Raw genomic sequence first — 22,931 nt, 5'->3', positions numbered from 1 at the left:
AAAATGGGCTAAAAAGTTGGTAGATCTACCAATAAAGTTGTAAATTCCGTGCACTGATATATACTTAAATGTTATTTACATAGAACTGTATTTTCCTTCTCCCGAAATGTGAGTCCCTTAAAAGGAAAATTATACATTCACGCTGGAAGCTGCAAACTTTACTAGAATCAATAAAAAGAGGCTTTGCCAGATTTTTTTAGCAAAGCTACGCAGACCTCGTCGGTTTTTTATCCATAGTACATGAATACTTAATCTTTTTCTTTATATTGGATGTATGTATGTAGCTTTGAAGGTATAGAAGCTTTTTGCAGTCTTTTATAATAAAAAAAAGCTTTGTTGAACGAACCGAAAAATTAAGTATTCAAATTTGAAGAAATTTGCATGCATTCCAATGCTATGCTTGAACCTGAAAACGCTTCTCGTATTCGTATAGGCTTCTAATTATTTCAGGCTTTAATTAACTAGGTGAAGCCGATCAAGAATTGCCCCCCCCCCCCCCCCCCCCTGATTTTTAAAATGATCATGGCTTCATCCTGTATCTCTTTCCATAACCCGCTGAAGATAGCCGGCCGTATGCGATGCCATATTCAACGCGCCAAAACGCAGAAAAGTAGCAATCTTGAACATCCTGTCCGGCAGTTGACTGATAAGATATCACACTTGTTTTGTCCACAATGGAAGCCGTCTTGCAAATTTCATATAAAAATCCTCACATTCACTGCGTAAAGCCAACCCGCGTGTGGGGGTCAGAATGTACCCGCGGTAGGTACGCCTGTCGTAAGAGGCGTCTAAAATACCAGATTCAAATGGGATGTGTAGCGCAACTCTTTCAGGTTGCCAGCGCAATATATATCTTCTCCAAACCCAATTGTCAACCTCACCTCTCTGTGGCGAATCATGTTTCATTAACAGCCGAGGCACTGGCGACCGCGAACTCCTAATGGATCTAGGGAGTGGGAGGGCGGTATGGCCAAGAAGGTCGCATGTGGTCATAACAAATCGTTCCCGAGATGGTCGGGCTTGGTACCGGGACGTACTGGATCTGCATCCGGCAAAGGACCATCAACATCGATAACACTCCCCAAGGCCTTCGGGGAGTGTCCTCATCGCTACAACAACAACAACAACACGCGTACAAATCCTCCATCCGTGGGCGCCTTTCCGAAGCATTGAGTTATTTGAGTCGCTATAAAATATGCAATGTTGCCATGAAATAGAATATGCTCCTCATCAACAGAGGAGGCGAAATCCCGTGAAATGAACCGGAAGTAGCTTTGAAACGTTTTTTCTCCAATTTTAATTAACTATATTTTCGTTAAGGTATTTTATATAATGATGTTCTTAATTCTTACAGTTTTTGCTTGACTATATTACACAGCGGGGCGATAAGGATAACGTGTTAACGACGATTACGATTACAACAACCATAGTTTCAGCTTTTATGAATGCTGTAATATTTTCCTGTGTTTAATGGTGTCATTTTTTATTTAATTAGGTAATTGTTAGAATTCATGAGCTTTAACAACGGTGAATAATACTAACGATCCGGACCCCTGCGCCATTGTGAATGATGACTAAGTGTGATATCTTCTGCATAAACGTCAAAATTCCAAAGTGATTGGATCACCTGATTTGTATTTGACTATCGCTGTCTCATTCCGTCTCTCTTTCTATCACCCGCTGAAGATAGGCGCCGCCATATTGAACAGCCTGTCAAAACGCTGAAAAGTAGCCATATTGAACAGCCTGGCAGGCAGTTGACAGATAAGATAACACACTTAGTCATCATTCACAATGCCCTGCGCATCTTGCGCAACCAATATAAATGTCTCATCAAATATCAACAGAAATCAGCTGTTCTACCAATCAATTAAAACTTACAGCTTGCACTGCCATCTGGCGTATGGTAGCAACTGCCGGTAATGCAGTGCAAATATTCACAATAGTGCCATAATACAAATAGATTTCTTTGTGTTCTCACAATCGTTTATTTTTAACAAATTATTTTAATAAAATATAGCTAAACAAAAGCACTACGACCAAAATTGCCCAAAGCTCGCTAATAGCACGAATCTCCATCTTTTAACCAAAACTTCATTTATAGATTTGGATTCCAAATAAGAGCGAAAAGGGACCCGTACATAAAAACAGCAATTAGAAATAATATATATGACTAGAAGACCCGGCAGACGTTGTCCTGCCCTAAACTTGCCCAATCTGCATACATTTTAATATTTCAAGTTAGATCAAACTACACACGGGGTGCAAAAAAAATTCAGAATCGGTTCAGTAGTTTAGTAGTCCATTGGCCTCAATTGTGTGACACGTGTTTTTTATATATTAAGATTGTTATTCAATTATTAGATTTGTTAATACGTCTTGAGCCTTTGACTGATGGTAATGAAAAAAAGAAAGAAGGTTTATTGTGCAATATCTTATATACTAATTTAGAATCGTATGATTATACCGTTTTATATGATGGTAAACGTCACAAAAAGAAATACAAAATGATAATAAGTAATAATAAGTAATCTTGTACAAATAGGTATGATACTTCAGTCACTAATCTATTATATTACAACCCATTTCTTAAGTTGTGTTTAGTGATTATTAAAATTATATTAACATATGAATATTCTCAAAATTTGGTTATTTATGAAGATGTATTTTTTTTAGATAAACTTTAAAATATTTTTGAAATTATTTATTTATTTAGTGGCCGCTGAACGAGGTTCAGGGCGTTTTGATATATCTGGTGCCGATATGTCTGACTCAACTTGTTCCTCTCCATTTTCAGCTGTATTGTTTATGCACTGATGAATAACATCCGTTCTGGAAATGGAAGGGCCAGCTTCTGACTGCGATTCGGGCTCATTCGGCTTTTCTTTTAAAGTTTCATCAAGTTGTAGCTCTTCACGAGGTCTTATTTGATCGATGTGTCGTTTTATTTCGCGATTTTCGTTAGTTAATAGACATTCATAATTTCTTGGACCATAACACTTTTCGAAAACTGCAGGCGGCCAACTTCCTTTTTTTTTGATTCTTGTATGTCCTAACATATACCTTCTGCCCGTCTGAAAGCTTAGTGCTGTGTTTGCCTTTAAAAATTTTAATCATCTTCTGTTGACTTACCTCAATCATAGCTTTCGTAACTGGCGGTTTTAATAAATTGAAATTGGTTTTAATAGATTAAAAGACTTCAACTCTCTACCTAACAATAACTTAGCAGGTGACTCATTTGTTGAACAATGTTTAGTGATACGATAATCAAAAAGAAAACGTTGCAAGGAAGTATCAAACTCCATGCTATCTTTGGCAGATATATTAGCGTACAATGACTTTTTCAATGTTTTCACAAAATTGTCGGCTTGACCATTTGTGTCTGGATGTCCAGGGGTAGTAAATACATGGTTAATACCATTTTTTTTTACAAAAACCTCAAACTGATGACTTAAATTGCCTACCATTATCACTAACCAAGGTGTCAAATAATCCGAACCTGCAAATAACTTCACGAATTCGTTTTATAGCAAAAGATGACGTTAATTCCTTAGTTTTGAAAACTTCTAAAAATTCACTTATAATTTGATTTTTGGTAATTTTTATGTTGGGTGTGAACCCAGGGCATAAGGTGTGGTAGGCGGAGCACGCTACCATCACACCACGGTGGACGCAGATGAGATGAGCCAACCATATAATGCTGTGATCCCAAAATCCACGGCTGCAGATGAAATCAATGCATGTTTAAAATCATCGTATTTATGGAGACATGTAAACACGCTTACACTTACTACAAACGTACGTGTTCAACTACAAAACTGCAGCTTAATTTTCACAGCCATTACTGAAAATCGGAAATGGCCAAATGTCTGTCGATCCAACAGGAATGATTACATTGCCCAACAAGTTCTGCACTTTTGCACATTCTAAAGAGGCATTGATACAGAGTGTATTTCCAAACATAGTTCATCATTACAAAAACTATGATTGGCACAGCGAAGGAGCAATTTTAGCTGGGAAAAATAAGGACGTCTATGATATAAATTCAGCTTTTCTGGATCAAATACCTGGGACATAGTTGCATATATGTAAGTCAATGGATACTATTACTGATCAAGATGATGTCGTTAATTATCGAACTGAATTCTTAAACTCACTCGATTTGCCAGGCATACCACCCCATAATTTACGATTAAAAATTGGAGCACCGATTATTATGCTGCACAACATTAATGTGCCACGACTTTGCAACGGTACCAGACTCGCTGTGAAGAAACTAATGGGTAACGTTATCGAAGCAACAATTTTGAAAGGGAAGTACAAAGCAGAAGACGTTTTGATACCCAGAATTCCACTGATTCCGACGGATTTACCATTCGATTTCAAACGTTTGCAGTTCCCTATTCGCCTTACCTTCCCTATGACAATTAATAAGGCGCAAGGACAGTCTCTACAAATGTGCGGTATTAATTTAGAATACCCAATTTTTTCTCATGGGCAATTGTATGTAGCTTGCTCACGAGTAGGCAAACCATCGTCGATATTCATTTACGCGTTTTTTACCAAACAGTGTTACAATAAAGTTCGAATGAAATTGTATCAAAGAATTTGCTTTGTTTCGTATTAATTTTATTCTCTTTCAGCAAATCATTGAATTTATGGCCTAGCGAAACGGGCGAGGGTACGCTAGTGCACTATATATTTCATACCAAATTTTTCCGAAAAAAAGTTGCCATCACAGCAACCCATATCCGAAACACCTCTCCTTTTATCGCTAATTATTGCATCCTTGCGTCATTTCCGATGGTAGCAGCCACGGCAATTTCGCCACTTCGTTCAGGGTCAAACTCTCGTCCCAAACTTGTTTGACAGCTCGGTCCGTGTCTAACGGTAGTGTGATAGAAAGAGAAGGAAATCAACATATCTTACTTGTAAACCTATAATGTGGTTATCATCATCAGGCAACGTCTCATTGTGTACTATTTTTCAGACGTTTATTTATTTATTACCAGGAAACGTACCCAGGATACTCTGAATATAAATCGCAGTAGAGCAAATTTTAAAATTGTTTTGAGGGATGATTTTTAGGTATGACTACTACTTTAGAGTAAGACAACCCGGTTTCCGTTTCGAAAATGCCCTATCTCAGAAAATTTGAATAAAGACCTATTTAAGAATTTGTTTCAAAAATACCCAATATCCAAATTCTGTTCAAAAATCTTGTATCTCAGAATTTATTCCGAAAACGCCCTATATGAGTTCATAAATTCAAGTGTTGCTTCTTGACTTACCTGCAGCATTGATCTATGCAGTATCTTAAAGAAAACTACATTGATGCCTTTCTGAAATATGAAGTAACGCATGCGGTTTGTATTTCCTTTGTTGGGAGTGTTTATTTCCTTTTCCTGCTTGACTGTCAATATAAAAGTTAGCACGGTTACACCTTAAGGTATTCTCTCCCAGTGTTTCTACTGCTTTGGTTATGGCTAACATTTCCGCTAGGAAAACGCTACAGTAATCTGGCTGCCTGTAGGATTTGTTTATTTCCGGATCAGCAGAGTATACCGCAGACCCTACTCCTTCCACCACTTTGGAACCATCTGTGTACACATTTATCGCCTCGTCCGCCATTTGAGCACACTTGCGCCAACCATCCACCTCTATTGTGGCCTTAAGATCTCTCTCGAAGCGTAGATAGGAAATCAGGTAGTCTTGTGATTGATGACGCTATACTACTATGGCCGTATGGTCGGCGCTCAAGCTGCCCCGAGGCATCGAGCCTGGTTGCAATTGTTAACGCTATGTTCTTTGCTCCCAGGTCTACAGGTGGAATGTGCAGAATGGCATACAGTGCAGACGTCGGGGTTGTTTTCAGGGCTCCCGTAATGCTAAGGATTGATAGTCCGCATACCCCCTCTAATTTTTTGCGGTAGGTTGTTTATGGTGTGGCTTTCCACCAAACAAGAACTCCATAATATGGAATAGGGTTTACAATCGCTGTAAAACCCAATGAGAAAGAGAAGGCTACAAGCCCCACGTACACCCCAGCATTCTTTTACATGCATAAAGTGCCGTTGAGGCCTTCTTCACCCAGTCATCCACGTTGAGCTTCCATGACAGCTTACTGTCTAGGATTATTCCTAGATATTTTGTGCGAGGCAATAGAATTAATATATATGATATCCGTCTTCTCCGCTTTGGCTTTCAACCCGACATTAGATGCCCAGGTACTCGTTGGAAGGCACTTTCCACTTATGAAAATTACAACGTCATCTGCGTAAGCCGTAACAGGTTAATCTCTTAGTTGTCAAGAATCAACCTAGACATACCTAATGTATGTCCTGTATAGGATGCAGTATCCCTATGGTCCAACACTACTTAAACTTGAAGTTTCCTTGCACTCTCGCTAGAGTATTTGTGTGTGCTTGCGGCTATTGAATGGGACGAAGCACTGTGGCGATTTCAAAAAGCCTGATCGCAATAGCCTGTAAAAGCTTTTCGGTTTTTAGACAACAAGAAATAATTAAAAAACAATTATTACTGACCAGGTTTAAAGTTAATGTATTATGATCATCGTAATCGTTATCGTAGTAGCAATGGATAACAGTTGTAATCCTTATAACCCAGCTATGGTGTTTTATGTTGTAATTACATTTCCCAACTCACATATCTCTCATAGCCAATAGTAAAGAAGAAAATGACCGAACGACAACCTCTCTTGCTTCAGTCCGATGTTACTGGCTCTGAAGACCGGCAATTACCTCGTCCAGATATTCGAAGTTCTCCTGATAATACATTAGTAAATGTTCAAAGCGATGAAAGCGTTTGTGGTAAATATGTGAATATTATGTAGTATTGGTTTGATGTATATATATATATATATAAATCTTTAAACTTACAATTTATTTACAGGCGATTCAAATGAGAGTATGAACAAATCCTCATATAATCCATCTCTACACCGAACGTTAGAGCATCCGACATCCAATTTTGACACATTAGTGCACTTGTTAAAAGGCAACATCGGTACTGGAATTTTGGCCATGCCAGATGCATTTAAAAATGCTGGTTTATACGTCGGACTTGTTGGAACGCTCATTATGGGTGCCATTTGTACACATTGTATGCACATGCTTGTGAAAAGCTCTCATGAACTTTGTCGGCGACTTCAACAGCCGTCACTAAATTTTTCAGAAGTAGCCTTTTGTTCATTTGAAACAGGACCAAGTGGTTTACGGCGTTATTCGCATGTTGCGCGGTAAGATAAATACAAATACGAAAGAACTAATAAAAATTTACTTAATTGACAAGAAGAAAATACTGCATCGTTAGTTAGGCCCAGTTTCAGTACGAGTTTAAGTTAACTAAAGTGTAATCCTGCTCTCTTTTGACCCTCTAAACTATGATTAGTAGTTAAGTTTTATGTAAACGGCCATAGTGGCAGGTTTAGATTCAGCTTAGCTTTAACAAGAGCATAAATTTGTACTGAAAATTTTAGGCTAAGCATTAAAAAGGCAAGGTTAATATCAAGTCAAAGTTTAGTTGAAGTTCTAAATCGCATGGAAGAACCTGGTCTCAATATTCTCGATTAGTTGAAAAGTTGTCATGAAAGTTCTCTAACACAAGTCCATTAAGAAGTTGCTTCTAGAGTTGTAAGTGGTAATTTGTGGCATGAGCTTAACTTGTTATGCAATGTTATTCAACGGGGTCCACTGGTACTATATATAACCAGCTGCGTGGGTGTGGCATCTTGGGAGTGAGGTGCCATGTGTGACCTTGTGAAGGCGTTTTAAGAGCGCAACGAGCACTGTCTTACAACTTTTTTTGAGTCCGTTGTTTATCTTGGAGTTTATAACATTGAGGGCAGGTGTGACTTAGTTTTTAAGCCGACTGAGAACAGAGTTTGCCAAATCTGAATATGAATTTTCGCTAAGAACCTTTTCATGGCAGGCATACTCTCGAGGGATTGGTCCAACCCTTAAGGCTAGGTTAGGTTGAACTGGCCGCTCCATCCGTAGTGTTATCAGAAGCTTATTTAGCGACCTAACTGAAAAACCTTATCAAAAACCCATTGTGACGAATATTAGCATCACTAAGCTGATACTAAATAAATAATCACGCAACAATAAAAAAACATGAAGCAGCCACTCGTATATACATGAATACATCAATCATCATTTACTCACATATATAAAAGGCAACGAAGGGATAACTCACACGCAGATGTAGTCATCAGCCAAAGTTGTTACTCACACATACACGCATATATGTAGCTCAACTACCAAGCAGGAGATACAGCAGTTCTAGAAGGCGAAACGTCTAGACTTTAGTAGGAAATATGCGAACGAAGCAACGGAGAGTATAAAAGCAGCGCAAGCTGAGTAATCAGTAATCAGTTTAATTTAAACACGCTATTATATGCGAAATGGCGTATAATTGTACTACTCCCAAAGTATTCTAATAAAGACTATTTTGCAATACAGAATATTGGAGTGATTTATTCAACAGTTCAGTGATTCGAACGTTAGCAGGTTTCAAATAAGCGGAATTTCCCGAAATTCGTTACACTATGTTATAAAATAACTCCGTCCTCTTTGCAAATACTAGAAGCCTTCTAGAACCTATGCCAGTTGATCTGACAGCTGTATCACACCTAATAGCTGGAGTCTTAGCTTTGTAAGCGCAGAGCACGAGCACAAAACGTGCTCGATCGTTTCCTCCTCCAACCCGCACTTTCTTCATCTGCTATCACTGACCAAGCCTAATATAAAGGCATGTGACGCCAGAAGGCAGTGTCCAGTCAAAATACCCGTCATGAGTCTATAGTCCTCTCTTTTTAATGATAGAAGAAACTTTGTTAGTCTAAGGTTGTAAGACAATCTTCGACACTTTACAGTCCCGCGCTTGGACCCACCCTCTAACACACTTAGATGCTGTGCTATGCGAGATTATTGCCTTAATTGCTGCTTGGCTGTCAATATACAAGTTAAGACGGCTGCAGTTTAAGCTATTCTCTTCCAGTATTTCCAATGCCATGTGATTGTGATCAGCATATTTACTAACGTGAAATCAGCATATTTACTGGCTTTAAGAGTTCCTTCGAAGCAGAGATAGGGAATCAGGTAGTCTGTTCGTCCTGTAATTGATGACTCCTTGGCTGTATGGTCTGCGCTCACGCTGTGCCGAGGCACTGAGCCTCGTTGCAGTTGTTAACGCTATGTTCTTCACCACAAGGTCTACAGGTGGAATGTGCAGAATGGCATACAGTGCAGACGTCGGGGTTGTTTTCAGGGCTCCCGTAATGCTAAGCGTTGATAGCCTGCATACCCATTTAAGTTTTTGAGGTAGGTTCTTTTTTGTGTGGCTTTTCACCAAACAAGAACTCCATAGTATAGGATTGGATTTACAATCGCTGTAAATACCCAATGAGAAAGGAAGGGCGATAAACCCCACGTACACCACAGCATTATTTTACATGCATAAAGATCCGTCGAGGCGTACTTCACCCCCTCCTCCAGGTTGAGCTTCCACGATAGCTTACTGTCTAGGATGATTCTTAGATATTTTGTGCAAGATTTCTCCTGTAGGGCCACCGCTTCTCACTTAGGTCTGGTCCAATCTGGACCTTGTACCTCCTAGTAAACAAGACCTTCTTCTCTGCGTTGGCTGTCAACCCGACATTAGATGCCCAGGTATGAATATCTCGAAGCGCCCGACCCATCAAAAGGCTAATCGTTGGAAGGCACTTTCCACTTATGACAATTACAACGTCATCTGCGTCTTACGGCTTAAGTTTTATGGGTCACTCATCGAATCGCCTGAGCAGTTGGTTGATCCCCTCCTAACCCGCTGGGGGAATATACCCGCAGTAGGTATGCCTGTCATAAGAGACGACTAAAATACCAGATTCAAGGGGCTGTGTAGCGCAACCCTTCAGGTTGCCAGCGCAATATACAGCTTCTCCAAACCCAATTGTCAACCTCACCTATCCGCGGCGAATCCTGTTTCACTAACAGACGGGGCTCTGGCGACCCCAAGCTCCTCATGGAACTTGGGATTGGGGAGGGAGGGATGGCCTGAAGGTTTAATGTGGCCATATAAATCGTTCCCGAGATGGTCGGGCTAGCACCTTAATGGTGCTGTGTTACCGGAGCGTACCGGATCTGTATCCGGTAAAGGACCATCACATCGATAACACTCCCCAAAGCCTTCGGGGAGCAACCTTATAGCTACAACAACAACAACAGTTGGTTGATGACCGGCGTCCACATCAGATGTAATAGCACCCCTCCCTGCGGCGTGCCCCTGCCCACTGATTTCGTGGCATCATACAATCCCCATTATGATATAATCTTCCTGCAATTTAACATGCAGCCGATCCATCTGGTTATGGCTGGATGTACTTCAATGTAATTAAGACCATCCATGATCACCCATTTAGAAACATTGTTGAAATCCCCGGCAATACTCCCAGAGCATACTCCTTATATTCCAAGCCTTTATATATGTTTATAACCACCCTATGCAGGGCAGTATCTACCGACTTGCCTTTGGTGTGTGTTGTGGAGAGCAGCAGCTTTTCATCCACGTTGGACTTTATGTATACATCTATCAGCCTCTCAAACGTTTTGGGCAGAAATGGTGTTAAGCTAATGGATCCGTAGTCTATGGGATACATGTGACCGATCTTCCCCGCCTTTGGTAGGAACGCTTCGCGAGCAGTTCTTCAAGAGTGCGGTACATGATTCCCGGTAGAGGACATTGGTGACAATTTGTGATCGGTCGCACCTATTGGAAGCACTGCTACAACAACAACAAAATTAAAAAAAAAAAATAATTTTTTATGATTATTGAAAAAAAATCTAAAATATTCAAAAGTAATCAAAAATGCAACCCAATTTACGGTCCCTCGAATATGGACGTCAAGCTACGCTTTTTTAAGTTATAGTACAATCTGAGCATACTCATGTGCATTATTTTAGCTGCACTCGGCACATTTATGTACATGGGCGAGTATATTCAATTAAATAGCACTTGTGTGCGTGTGAATCGAAGCGCGCAATCGTGCGCATGCGCTTTATTTCATATGGCACACACAGAGGTTTTGTGCTCACTATTTTTTCAATATTGCACAGCTCATGTGTATGAGCATTGAGTTCCGTGAGAATTTATTTACCGCTCGTGTGTGTGCTGAGCACGAACCCTGGTACTAACATTTTATCCAATCTTTGGTTATTTGTTATGTACAAACGCAAATACTAATTGTATACTATCCTGGTGTACAACAATCGAAAATGGAGTAATACCTTAAACTATCCAGAAAACTAGTTTCCTTATTTTAAATCCGTTCAACCCTCGCCATACCGTTCAAAAAAATAACGAATATGACGCCTGTGTACCATTTATAAATTGAAGCACATTTAGTATTTCTGATAAAAAAAATTTCAACTTTTGTTAGTATGTAATTAATTATTAAATATTTTATATTTAAATACATATATATTTATTATTTTCAGACGTATGATAACAACATTCCTTTTCATAACTCAGATTGGTTTTTGCTGTGTGTACTTTGTTTTTGTGGCAGTTAATATAAAGGAAGTGGTGGATCATTATTTTCCAAATAATTATATAAATGTTAAATTATACTTGATACTTATCTTAATTCCAATGATACCATTAAATCTCGTACGAAATCTTAAATATTTAACGCCGGTTTCGCTAGCGGCAGCGGTGCTCACCATTTTGGGATTGGCTTTCTCGTTTTTCTACATTCTACATGATTTGCCCAATACAGACACAGTAAAGCCAATTGCAACATGGGCACAACTACCATTGTATTTTGGAACGGCTATTTATGCATTCGAAGGTATCGGTGTTATATTACCCCTTGAAAATAATATGAAGAGACCAGAGGATTTCGGAGGTACAACTGGAGTGTTAAACACTGGAATGACTGTTGTGGCATGTCTCTACACAACGGTTGGCTTTTTTGGTTACTTGAAGTATGGAGAAAATGTCAAAGGCAGTATTACACTCAATTTGCCATCAGATCAGCTGTAAGTTGCACCGATTTTATATAAAAAAAAAATAAATGTAAGGCGCGATAACCTCCGAAGAGATCTAAGGCCGAGCTTCTCTTCCAATTTGCGTCGTGCTCCTCTTGATTTTCCCTACAAATTGGCCGGACGGGACCTATATGTTTTATGCCGACTCCGAACGGCATATCTGCAATGCAGATAAGTTTTCACTGAGAGCTTTTTCATGGCAGGAGCGCTTGCCAAACACTGCCGAGGGGCGACCCCGCTTAGACAAATTTTCTTCTAATTTAAAAACCTTATTTCTAAAATTTTGATGTTGCTTTGCCCGGGGTGCGAACCCAGGGCATACAGTGTGGTAGGCGGAGCACGCTACCATCACACCACGGTGGCCGCCAACGATTTTATATTCTAAGTTTATTTATGAATGCATTTTTACTACCGTTCTAATGACTTAACAATTGTGGAATTTCACCTCCAAATATATATTGAATTTTCACTTAGATAAAGGCACCTGATTATCCGAAAAACCCATCAAGAAAATAAGTATATGGTTTGGCTGCCTTTTGAATGAAAATTCCGTCCTTCGTATTTTCATCTGCTCCCAACATTTAAGCGGATTGTAAAGTAAAGCGAGCGAGTTCAACAGTCTTGCAAGCAAAGTTCCATAGCTCATTAAATCAAATCGATGCTTGCGTACATTATGTATCAAATCTTGTTGAAAATATGGTCGAACGAGCGCATATATCCAAGTTGGAACTCTGGTATCATCTACGCAAACCAGTTTAATGTCCCAAATAAGATCGTGTCTACCGCACTGTGGGAAAGGCTGAAACCCGCATCTAGCAAGGTGATTATATCTTATCAGTGCAGCTACAGATCTGGTATCTCAACCATAGTTCAGCTTTTCACTCTTGATTTTGGAGGAGACCCATTATAAGAAAACGGAAACGCACCATCTCTTTCACGGGACGCCTGTATGGTGCTATCTTTGATTTTGAGTTATCTGCAAAGCTCATCCTCCTTTTGCAAAAGATGTAAGTTGCACCCTCAGCTCCTAAGAAGGATCGGCGATTCCCAAGGCAGCCGGTTCTATGTACCGGAGCGACTCGGGATTTTTCCCGACCAAGGGCTGTCATTTAAGTGTAACCTCATTTAATTTGTTGCGTCCCTCCCACAAATTGTCATCCTCCCAGAAGCTCCTTGCAGCGGGACTGCGCCATACTCTCCTGCTCCGGTAAGTCGAACCCTATCCGGGTCCTTCACCTGACCCCGGTCCTGAGAAATGGGTTTGCTGCGTTTGCCGCAAAAGAATATTTGTAGGACGGTCACACTCTTGTCAGTGTGTCACGTGCAAGGAATGGTTGCATCGGGCAGGTAGTTCTGGGCTAGACCCCAAAACCCGACGTCCTCGTAACTTTTATAAATCTTTTGTGGCTCCTTGCTGTTCACGCCCAAGGGCGCCCCGTAGATGGCGCCTTAGCGGCCCACTACCTTCCGGCATCCCTGCTGCTCAGCAAGCCACAACAAGTACCCGCTGCTGCTGTTGTTGTTGTTGTTGTACCAGTGCTTCGCCCCATCCAATAGGTGCGACGACAAATTATCATCAATATCCTCTAACGGGAGTCCAAGGAAACTTGCTGCTTCAACAGGGGTGGACCATAATGTGAGGGGTGTTAGAGGCGTTGGTTCCACATTACAATTAAAGAGATGGTTGGTGTCATGTGGGGACACATGCAAGCAGGGCATACATTTTGTATGTCGGGTTTATTCTGGATAGGTAAGAGTTTAACCTGTTACAGTATCCAGATCGAAGTTGAGCTAGAGTGACTCGCGTTTTCCTGGGGAGTGTGCGTTCCTCTTCCGCAAGTTTTGGGTACTGTTCTTTGAGTACTGGTTTCGCTGGGCAATTGCTGGCATAAAGGTCCCACGCCTGTTTGTGGAGTTCACTGAGGACCTGCTTGTGTTTTTTTTGCTTCATACGGCTGAGTTCTCAGGTGCCGTATTTCCTCATAATGCTTACGGAGATGACTCCTTAAGCCTCTGGGCGGTGTTGGCTAATCAATCAGATGTCTGTTGGGATGCCCAGGTTTCTGGGTATTCAACAGGAACTGTTTGGTTATCATCTCATTTCTCTCCCTGATGGGGAGTATTCTCGCCTGTAGATGGTGTTCTGGGGACATAAGTAGACAGCCCGTAGCCTGTCCCTGACCTACGCAATTGCTGCCAGTAATTTGTTACCCGCAGCTGCTCGAGCTCTACGGTGCCACCAGCTCATACGGCCGCTTCCACTCATAACTACAATCTCCGTAGTAGAGTCGGTAGCAATGCCGAGCATCTGCCCCCGCCCCCGTCTTCTTCTCCCCTCTTACTGGCAGCAATGGCGTAGGTCAGGAAAATATACTTAGTCCCTACCACCTTTTGCACCATTTGCCAGCACAGAATATTGTAACGAAGTCACTTGCAATTTCCCTTATTTGCAACCTTCTGCTAAGTTCGAATCACTAAACTGTTGAATAAATAACTCCAATATTGAATAATGGAAAAATAGCCTTTATTAAAGTACTTCAGAATAACACTTATACTTTGCAACTAGCTTGCTTAATAACCAAACTGACTGATGGCTTAAATGAAACTGATTCTCGCCTCTACTGTTCTCGCCTTTTTATACTGTCTGATTTCCTCCTTGCATATTTCTAGGCTTTTCTAATTCCAGAACTTACTAGTTAGTTATAAATTTCTCAGCTACAACTACAGATGTATAATTTTTATAGCTTCTCTCATACCACATGCGCTTGTATGTGTGAGCGACACTTCCACAATTATAATTGCATACCTTTAGGATCATCTCAGATAAGATATCTGCATGTGTTTGTGCATCTCTTTTCCGCTGCGTGTGCGTACATAGGTGTAGACAAAGTGATTTAATTATTGATGTGCATTCACGTAACTGCTTAGCATCGGCATAGATATGGCAGTACCCCTTAGTGTTGCTAACATTCGTAACACTGCCCTCCACCAAGTCTGATCGTCCCGATCAGACAAATCTCTCGATCTAAACGTTGCCAGCCTTTCCAAATGGACCACTTTCATTTTGGTTCGTGGTTTACCGATGGTTTGTATGCGGTACACTACATCGTTGATCTGTTTTACAACTTTGTATGGGCCTTCCCAATTACACTGCAATTTCGGGGACAAACCTTTTTTACGTTGTTGGTTGTATAACAGCACCAAATCTCCTTCCTGAAAACCTTCCGAATTAATTGCTTTATCGTATCTGGCTTTCATCTTGTCACTCATAATCTTTGTTCGTTGCCTTATCAGATCATGTATTTCTCTTAGCTCTTCCAAATCACCAGCGAATTTCTTGACATTTCTCTCCGCATTGGCATCTATCCCAAACTTCAAATCAGCTGGCAGTCTAACGTCATTTCCAACAATTACTTTTGCAGGGGTTCGGCCCGTTGTCTCATGCACTGCTGATCGGTAAGCCATCAAGAATAATGGTATGCGGGTATCCCACTCTTTATGGTACTTGTCTACTACTTTCCTTAAGTGCTCCTCCAACCGTTCTACCATACCATCGGATTGAGGATGCAATGCAGTTGTCCGTGTTTTTCGAATGCCCAATGATTTACACATTTCCTGGAACACAACTGATTCGAAATTCCTGCCTTGGTCAGAATGTAACTCCATTGGTACACCATACTTTGCAACCCAATTGTTTATAAACACTTCTGCTACTGTTTCCGCTTCTTGATTTGGGATTGGGTATACCTCTGGCCATTTGCCGAAATAATCCATAACTACCAGTACATATTTGTTTCCGCCGTTGCTAGTAGGAAATGAACCGGCGACATCCATAGCGATCCTTTCAAATGGCGCACCTGAGTTATATTGCTTCATCTGGCCATGACTTCGGGTTTTGGGCCTTTTCGCTCTGCTGCATACCTCGCAGTTCGCAATCCACTCAGTGACCAACTGACGGCAACCAATCCAATAGAATCTCTGTTTAATCTTCTCGAGCGTCTTCGTGAATCGAAGATGACCTCCGCTTGGACCATTATGCAGCTCGCTGAGCACGTCAGGAATCCTCTTTCTGGGAACAACTATCAGTTTCTTTGACCATCCTCACTCTCCCATACTCGATGCAAGCAACCGGATATCAATTCTAAACTGTTCCACTGTGCCCAATATGACTTCGCAATGGGACTCTCTGCTAACATCTCTTCTCTGTTTGGCCTTTCGTTTCGTTCGAGCCCTTGCATAACATGTGACAGATCTGTATCTTCTAGCTGACACTTTCTTAGTTGTTCCTTGTACCATTAATCCGTACACGTTATAATCATTAGCCGGACATCTATAATGTCTTCTTTAGCCTCTGCCTTTGAACAGTGCTTTCATTCCAAACTACATGGTCTTCGTGACATTACATCGGCATTTCCATGGGTACTACCTTTTCGATGCTCAATGGAAAAGTCATAGCTTTGTAGTCGCTCGATCCACCGTGCCAATTGTCCTTCCGGATTGCGGAACTGCAGACGCCATTTTAACGCTGCGTGATATGTCCTGACACGGAATCGCTGGACGTAGAGGTATTTGTGAAAATGTTTAATGCACTCTACCAATGCCAACAGCTCTCTCCGCGTAACGCAGTAGTTCCTCTCTGGTTTTCCAATCGAACGGCTGTAATATGCAACTACCTTCTCCTGTCCATCGACCAGTTGTGATAAAACGCCTCCTATAGCATATCCACTCGCATCTGTGTCTAGAATAAATGTTGCTCCTGGAATCGGATATGCCAACATTGGGGCAGTGCACAAACGCTCTTTCAATGTCTGGAAAGCCACTTCTTGCTCCTTCTTCCATTCAAAAGCTTTATTTTTTCTTGTAAGCTCATGTAGGCTATGGGCTCCGCTGGAAAAATTTGGTACAAATCGGCTGTAATATGTGCACAGCCCAAGGAAACTTCTCAATTCATGTAGGTTCTGTGGTCTTGGCCAATCCTTTACAGCCTCTATCTTTTCGTTCGCAGTGCAGATGCCCTCTGTCGTTACCTTGTGACCCAAATAATTTACTCCTTTTTAAACAGCGCACATTTTTTGGGACTTAACTTCAGAACAGCGCCAGCTATTCTCTGGAAAACTTTCTCCAAGTTCTTAAGATGTTCATCAAAGTTCTTGCACAATACGATAATGTCGTCCAGGTACACCAAGCATGTTTTCCAATGTAGACCTTTCAGTACCTGGTCCGTGAGTCTCTCAAAAGTAGCTGGTGCATTACAAAGTCCAAAAGGCATCACTGTAAATTGCCAAAGACCATCACCGACACTGAAGGCTGTTTTCTCTTTATCTTCCTCCTTCACCTCAACTTGCCAGTAGCCGCTTTTCAAGTCCAGTGTGGAGAACTTTTTCGTACCAGATAGCGAGTCCAGAGTGTCGTCAATTCTTGGCAATGGGTAGCTATCCTTTTTCGTACCGTCATTCCACTTCCGGTAGTCCACGCAAAACCTCATTTTTCCATCCTTCTTCTTTACAAGTAATACCGGTGAGCTCCATGGACTAGCTGATGGTTCGATGACGCCGCTGTCGCTCATTTCTTGTATGATTTGACTCACAACTTCCCGTTTCTCCAGTGGAACACTACGTGGAGCTTGATGTATCGGCCTCGCGTCTCCAGTGTCAATTTGATGTTTCAAAACATTGGTGCGCCCTGGTTTGGAACCATCCTGGTCAATATGTCTCTCATATCCCATACGCTTGTATGTGTGAGCGAAACTTCCACAATTATAATTGCATACCTTTAGGAGCATCTCAGATAAGATATCTGCATGTGTTTGTGCATCTCTTCTCCGCTGCGCGTACGTACATAGGTGTAGACAAAATGATTTAATTATTGATGTACATTCACACCACTGCTTAGCATCGGCATAGAGATGGCAGTACCCCTTAGTGTTGCTAACATTCGTAACAATATATACGTTTGCGTCATCTGCCACATGCAGCTCCTGTCTTGGACGGTGCCACTTTCCTAGATGTTCTGGTCTCCTCGACGGCAACCACGGGTTTCACTGCGCCATGCTGCCAGGCCGCAAACCCAACTACACCGGGTACCCCAATGCTTACCCAGTGACGTCCAGTCCCAGGGCCACAACAGCAATTGCGTCCTGACCTCCCTCAACTCAGGCGTAGTCACCCGTCACTTACCCCTAGACTGACGACGTCGCCCCCGTTGCACTCCAGAATTCTGCAGGTAAGCTGAAATGGATTAACTGGGAAGATCACGGAGATAGTCGATTTCATGAAGCATAACATCCGCATTGCTGCGATTCAAGAAACTAAACTCACAGCAAGATCTGCTCTGCAGACTTGCTCTGCGTATAACGTCCACAGAAAAGATCGCGAGAGCGGAAATGGAGACGGTCTTGCGTTTATCATACACCACTCAGTGCAATACAATATGTTTTATCCCGACATCGGCCGCAGGGACAGTGTCCTTGAACGTCACGGCATATCTGTCCGGTCAGGCGATGTATCTAAACCTAGAAATCATCTACATCCCTCCTGTCACCTGTGGATACCGCCCTGATACCAGAGCACTACTCACTGGCGATAATAGCATTATCTTAGGCGATTTCAATGCCCATAATGATCTTTGGCATTCTAACCTTCAGGCGGACAGCAGGGGTGAGATGTTAGGGGGATCAAATAGAGGAAACGACATTCTACACAATAAACGGAGACGCCCCACTCGTATGGTAAGAAGCTGTCACAGTTCGCCAGCTCTATCCATCTTGAGCGTAGGCCTAGTAAACTGCGTCAACTGGCAGCCGATGGTAACATTGGCATCCGACCACCTACTTATACTCCTTTCGCTCGAAGCGTGCCGCCGACTTCATAATTACTGAGAACCGCACTTTCATCAACTTTAAGAAAGAAAGTGGGATGACTACAAATCCTTTACAGACAATCGCTTTGCTGCCCTCCCTATCCCGACTGATGCTCGCCAATGACCGCAAGATCATTGAATCCACCTCGGCTCGTTTTATTCCCGCCGGAAGAATTCCGGAAATTCAGCCTCATTTCTCGGCTAAGGCCGCATATTTAGCGAGGTAACGTAACCTTATAAGACAGTACGATCCCGGCGACCCCAAATAAGGGATATAAACCAACGCATCAGCTTGCTTGTGGATGAACACAAGCGGGCGAAATGGGAGGAGAATTTAAGGGATTGTAACCTCTCGGCCGGTGTGGGGAAGCTTTGGCCCACCGTAAAGTCCCTATCGTCTAAGCACAATTATAAAATTTCCATCGCCTTTGGCGATAAAGTTCTGTCGGATGCGAAAAAATGCGCGAGCGCTCTCTGCTGACAATATGTAATGCATTCTATGATTGACATAGTTAGACGGCGGGCCAAAAGATGCGCACACAAACATAACTATGGCGCGTCCCCAATTACCATCACCGCCAATGAGGCTGAGGATGCCATCGTTCATGCAAAACCATTTAAAGCAGTGGGCCGAGACGGCATAGCTATACCGATGCTTAAAAACATAGGCCAAAGAGGGATTTAATTTTCAAGCACATGTCTTCAAATTGTCCCTTTCCACCTTTATCATCCCCGAAAAATGGAAAATGGCCAAGGTGGTCCCGCTACTAAAGCCTGGGAAACTAGCTAACATAGGAGAGTCATATCGCCCGATATCTCTCCTATCGCCAGTAGCCCAGACGCTTGAAGCCGTTTTGCTCCCCTCCTTCAAAGCAAATTTGCAGCTAGTCTGTCATCAGCATGGCTTTAGAAAACTCCATAGCACCACCACCGCGCTAAATACCATTAGCACCCAGATAAATTGCGGTTTAAGTCAAAACCCCCACCATAGAACAGTACTCGTTGCGCTAGATCTATCAAAAAAAGCTTTTGATACGGTCAACCATGGCACATTACTGCAAGACCCGGAAGGGTCTACCCTTCCCCCATGTCCTAAGAGGTGGACCGAAAATTATCTGGGTGGCCGGCAGGCATCGGTGCAATTTCGAAAGGAAACATCAAAACCAAGAACAATTAAACAAGGGTTGCCACAGGGTGGTGTCCTATTCCCAGTTTTGTTTAACTTCTACATATCAAAGCTATATACCTTCACCTCCGGAAGGAGTGACTATCGTTTCTTGCGCCGCTGACTGCACAATAATGGCCACAGGCTCAGGCCCACATATCAATGAGCTTTGTAACAAAATAAACAGCTATCTCCCTGATCTCTACAGTTCCTTCGCCTCGCGAAACCTGACATTGTCACCGATTAAATCATCGGCGACCTTATTTACAACACGGACGCTCCAAACGTTCACCATATTGAACATCCACGTCGATGGCACCACGCTACAGACTGTATTACACCCCAAAATCTTTGGTGTGAAGTTCGATCAGGATCTACATTTTGGAGAGCACGCAGCCGCAATTGTTACGAAAATCCAGAGCCGTAATAAAATCCTCAACTCTCTTGCCGTCAGTACTTGGGGTAAAGATAAAGAAACGCTCATTTCAACTTACAAAGCAATTGGCCAGCCGATTGCATGCTACGCGTCCCCCATATGGTCGCCAAGCCTAAAGGCTACTCACTGGAAGAAGCTACAGGCCTGCCAAAATACCGCCCTCAGAACCGCTAAAGTTCCCATAGAAGAATACCCAAAACTAGCAGAGGAGGAACGCACTATCCCCAGTGAAACGCGAGTCTCTCTAGCTCAACTTCGATCTAGGTTCTGTAACAGGTTAAACTCTTACCTATCCAGAATCAACCCCGACATACAAAACATATGTCCTGTTTGTAATGTGTCCCCACATGACACCAAGCATGTCTTTAACTGTATTGTGGAACCAACGCCCCTAACACCCCTCTCATTATGGTCCACCCCTGTTGAAACAGCAAGTTTCCCGTTAGAGGACATTGATGACAATTTGTGATTGGTCGCACCTATTGGATGGGGCGAAGCACTGCTACAACAACAACAACTCTACAGAGTTAAAAACAGCTAAGGAAAACTCTTTTGGTCCTCCCAGTTCGCTTTAGCTATCGTAAAGCAGGAATGCTACGCGAGGCTGTTGAGCGCCAGTTAATTATGATCTGACAATCAACAAAGCGATTGTTTATAGATTACGCTACAGGAAGGATGGCGATGGAATAGGCGAACTATTCCGTTTGTACATTTTAATTGTTTATCCTGATTTATTCATATTCATATTCATCTTGACATACTTAATAACCATATATTTACAGACTTTCGCAGTTGGTTCGCATCGCCATGGCTATAGCAATCTTTTTATCATACACTCTTCAATTCTATGTACCTGTTAATATTGTTGACCCCTTCATTCGCAATCAGTGTGTGGATCAAAGCAGAAAAGAATTAGCATCGACGGTGCTGAGGATTGTATTGGTCGTATTTACATGTGAGTTTTCAGTTTTCTTTAGATTTTAATAGTGTGCCAAAGGTATACAGCGGCCGTTATTCTAAAGAAACTGCGCCTAAAATTATGCACCGTTATATTTATAAGTTATGTCTCCTGATTTTACGAGTTGCGAAGTTGACTAGAGTTTCACCTTGTCACATTAATCGATAATTTAATATTTTATTGCTCAGCGCAGTTTCACCGGCAAAAGTAGCGGAGTTAAGCACCAGCCAACTTTAATTGGAGTTGAAACTCACACCAAAAACCCTGGCCCCAGAAATCAAAAAGTTAGGAAAACAAAAATCAAATAACTTTGTAGGCCAGCTTTCTTACCTATTGATAGGTTACGCTTACGTAGCCACGACAAGCCAAGAAAATGTAATCGGCTAATATCATGGTCCGAGATCGTGCTCAAATTGAGTCCGGCTTTCGTCTAGCTAAGTTCTCCCTTCAGTTGCTTATAAAATATTAGTTTTCGAAAATGTATTGTTAAATTGCAATTATTACTACCTTTTATAGAATTCTCACAAAATATGCTCTTTTTTTTTAAAATTGTCTTTTAAAAACAATGCAAAAGTACACGCGCGAATTTATCGGCAGTGTCTGACATTCACAATAGCAAACAGCCTGGATCACCTGTTAAATCGCTGTTCAATTACTTAAATCATTTGCTCAATAGCGTTTTTCAAACATTTTATAGACGGCTGGTACAACGCATTATTTACTTATTTTAAAATTAAATTTTTAACTGGCTGCTCATGTTTTCTCTATTAACTAGATTTTAAAAATTAATATTAATTTGTAGTCTCATTATCTGTAGACACATTTAAAAGAAAAGTTTGTTTGAAACACAAAAGAGCAATTCATGCAACTCCAATTTATTACCCGCGAGCAAAAAATAAACCATTCTTCTATTCTCTGCCCATTCGCGACAGCCGTTCTCCCTGTCGGCAATTATTTGACAGGTAGGTATGGCAATGGAGGAATAGAAACATTTTTCACTTCTATGAATTCACAGTGACTAAAGGCTATAGGGCCAATTAAACTTCCATAACCCTGACGCCATAGTCGTAACCATACCCATATCCATAGCCATCTCCAATGTGATCGATTATAGGTTGGTTCGATCAGCTGTTTCATCTGGTTATGGATAAGTCACCATTAATTGGCCCTAATATCACGAGAATATTGTTGTGGAAAATCGAAGTTAAATATTAAACAGACATACATAAACTTGTGCTAATTTTTGAATTTATAGCGTTTAGGACACCTTGTTTCAGTAATTAAGAGAAAATTGTTGCTTATATTCAAGTATTTTGTTACATTTATTTGTACTATTGATGCAAAGTTTGAAGATATATTGATGCAATTTTAATTAATCATTTCCATTTTACTGCCTTCCACACATTTCGCTACGTAACCTCAACTTAAGCTGCCAAACTAAATATA

General features: G+C 41.5%; 1 protein-coding gene across 6 annotated transcripts in view; it reads left to right on the top strand.

Annotated features, from left to right (window-relative positions):
• LOC137239920 (proton-coupled amino acid transporter-like protein pathetic) overlaps positions 1-22,931 on the top strand; it is a 106,569-nt gene that overhangs the window by 40,036 nt on the left and 43,602 nt on the right. For 5 of the 6 annotated variants that reach the window (XM_067765725.1, XM_067765724.1, XM_067765722.1 and 2 more), the window contains 4 exons: positions 6,680-6,830; positions 6,913-7,258; positions 11,517-12,059; positions 21,310-21,482. In XM_067765725.1, the coding sequence (XP_067621826.1) occupies positions 6,680-6,830; positions 6,913-7,258; positions 11,517-12,059; positions 21,310-21,482 (1,213 nt within the window). The remainder of the gene's footprint in view (positions 1-6,679; positions 6,831-6,912; positions 7,259-11,516; positions 12,060-21,309; positions 21,483-22,931) is intronic. The other variant, XM_067765726.1, reaches the window with a different exon arrangement.

Source organism: Eurosta solidaginis, chromosome 2 (genome assembly GCF_040869045.1).
Source record: "Eurosta solidaginis isolate ZX-2024a chromosome 2, ASM4086904v1, whole genome shotgun sequence".
NCBI lineage: Eukaryota > Metazoa > Arthropoda > Insecta > Diptera > Tephritidae > Eurosta > Eurosta solidaginis.
This window is presented reverse-complemented; position numbering and strand designations above follow the sequence as displayed.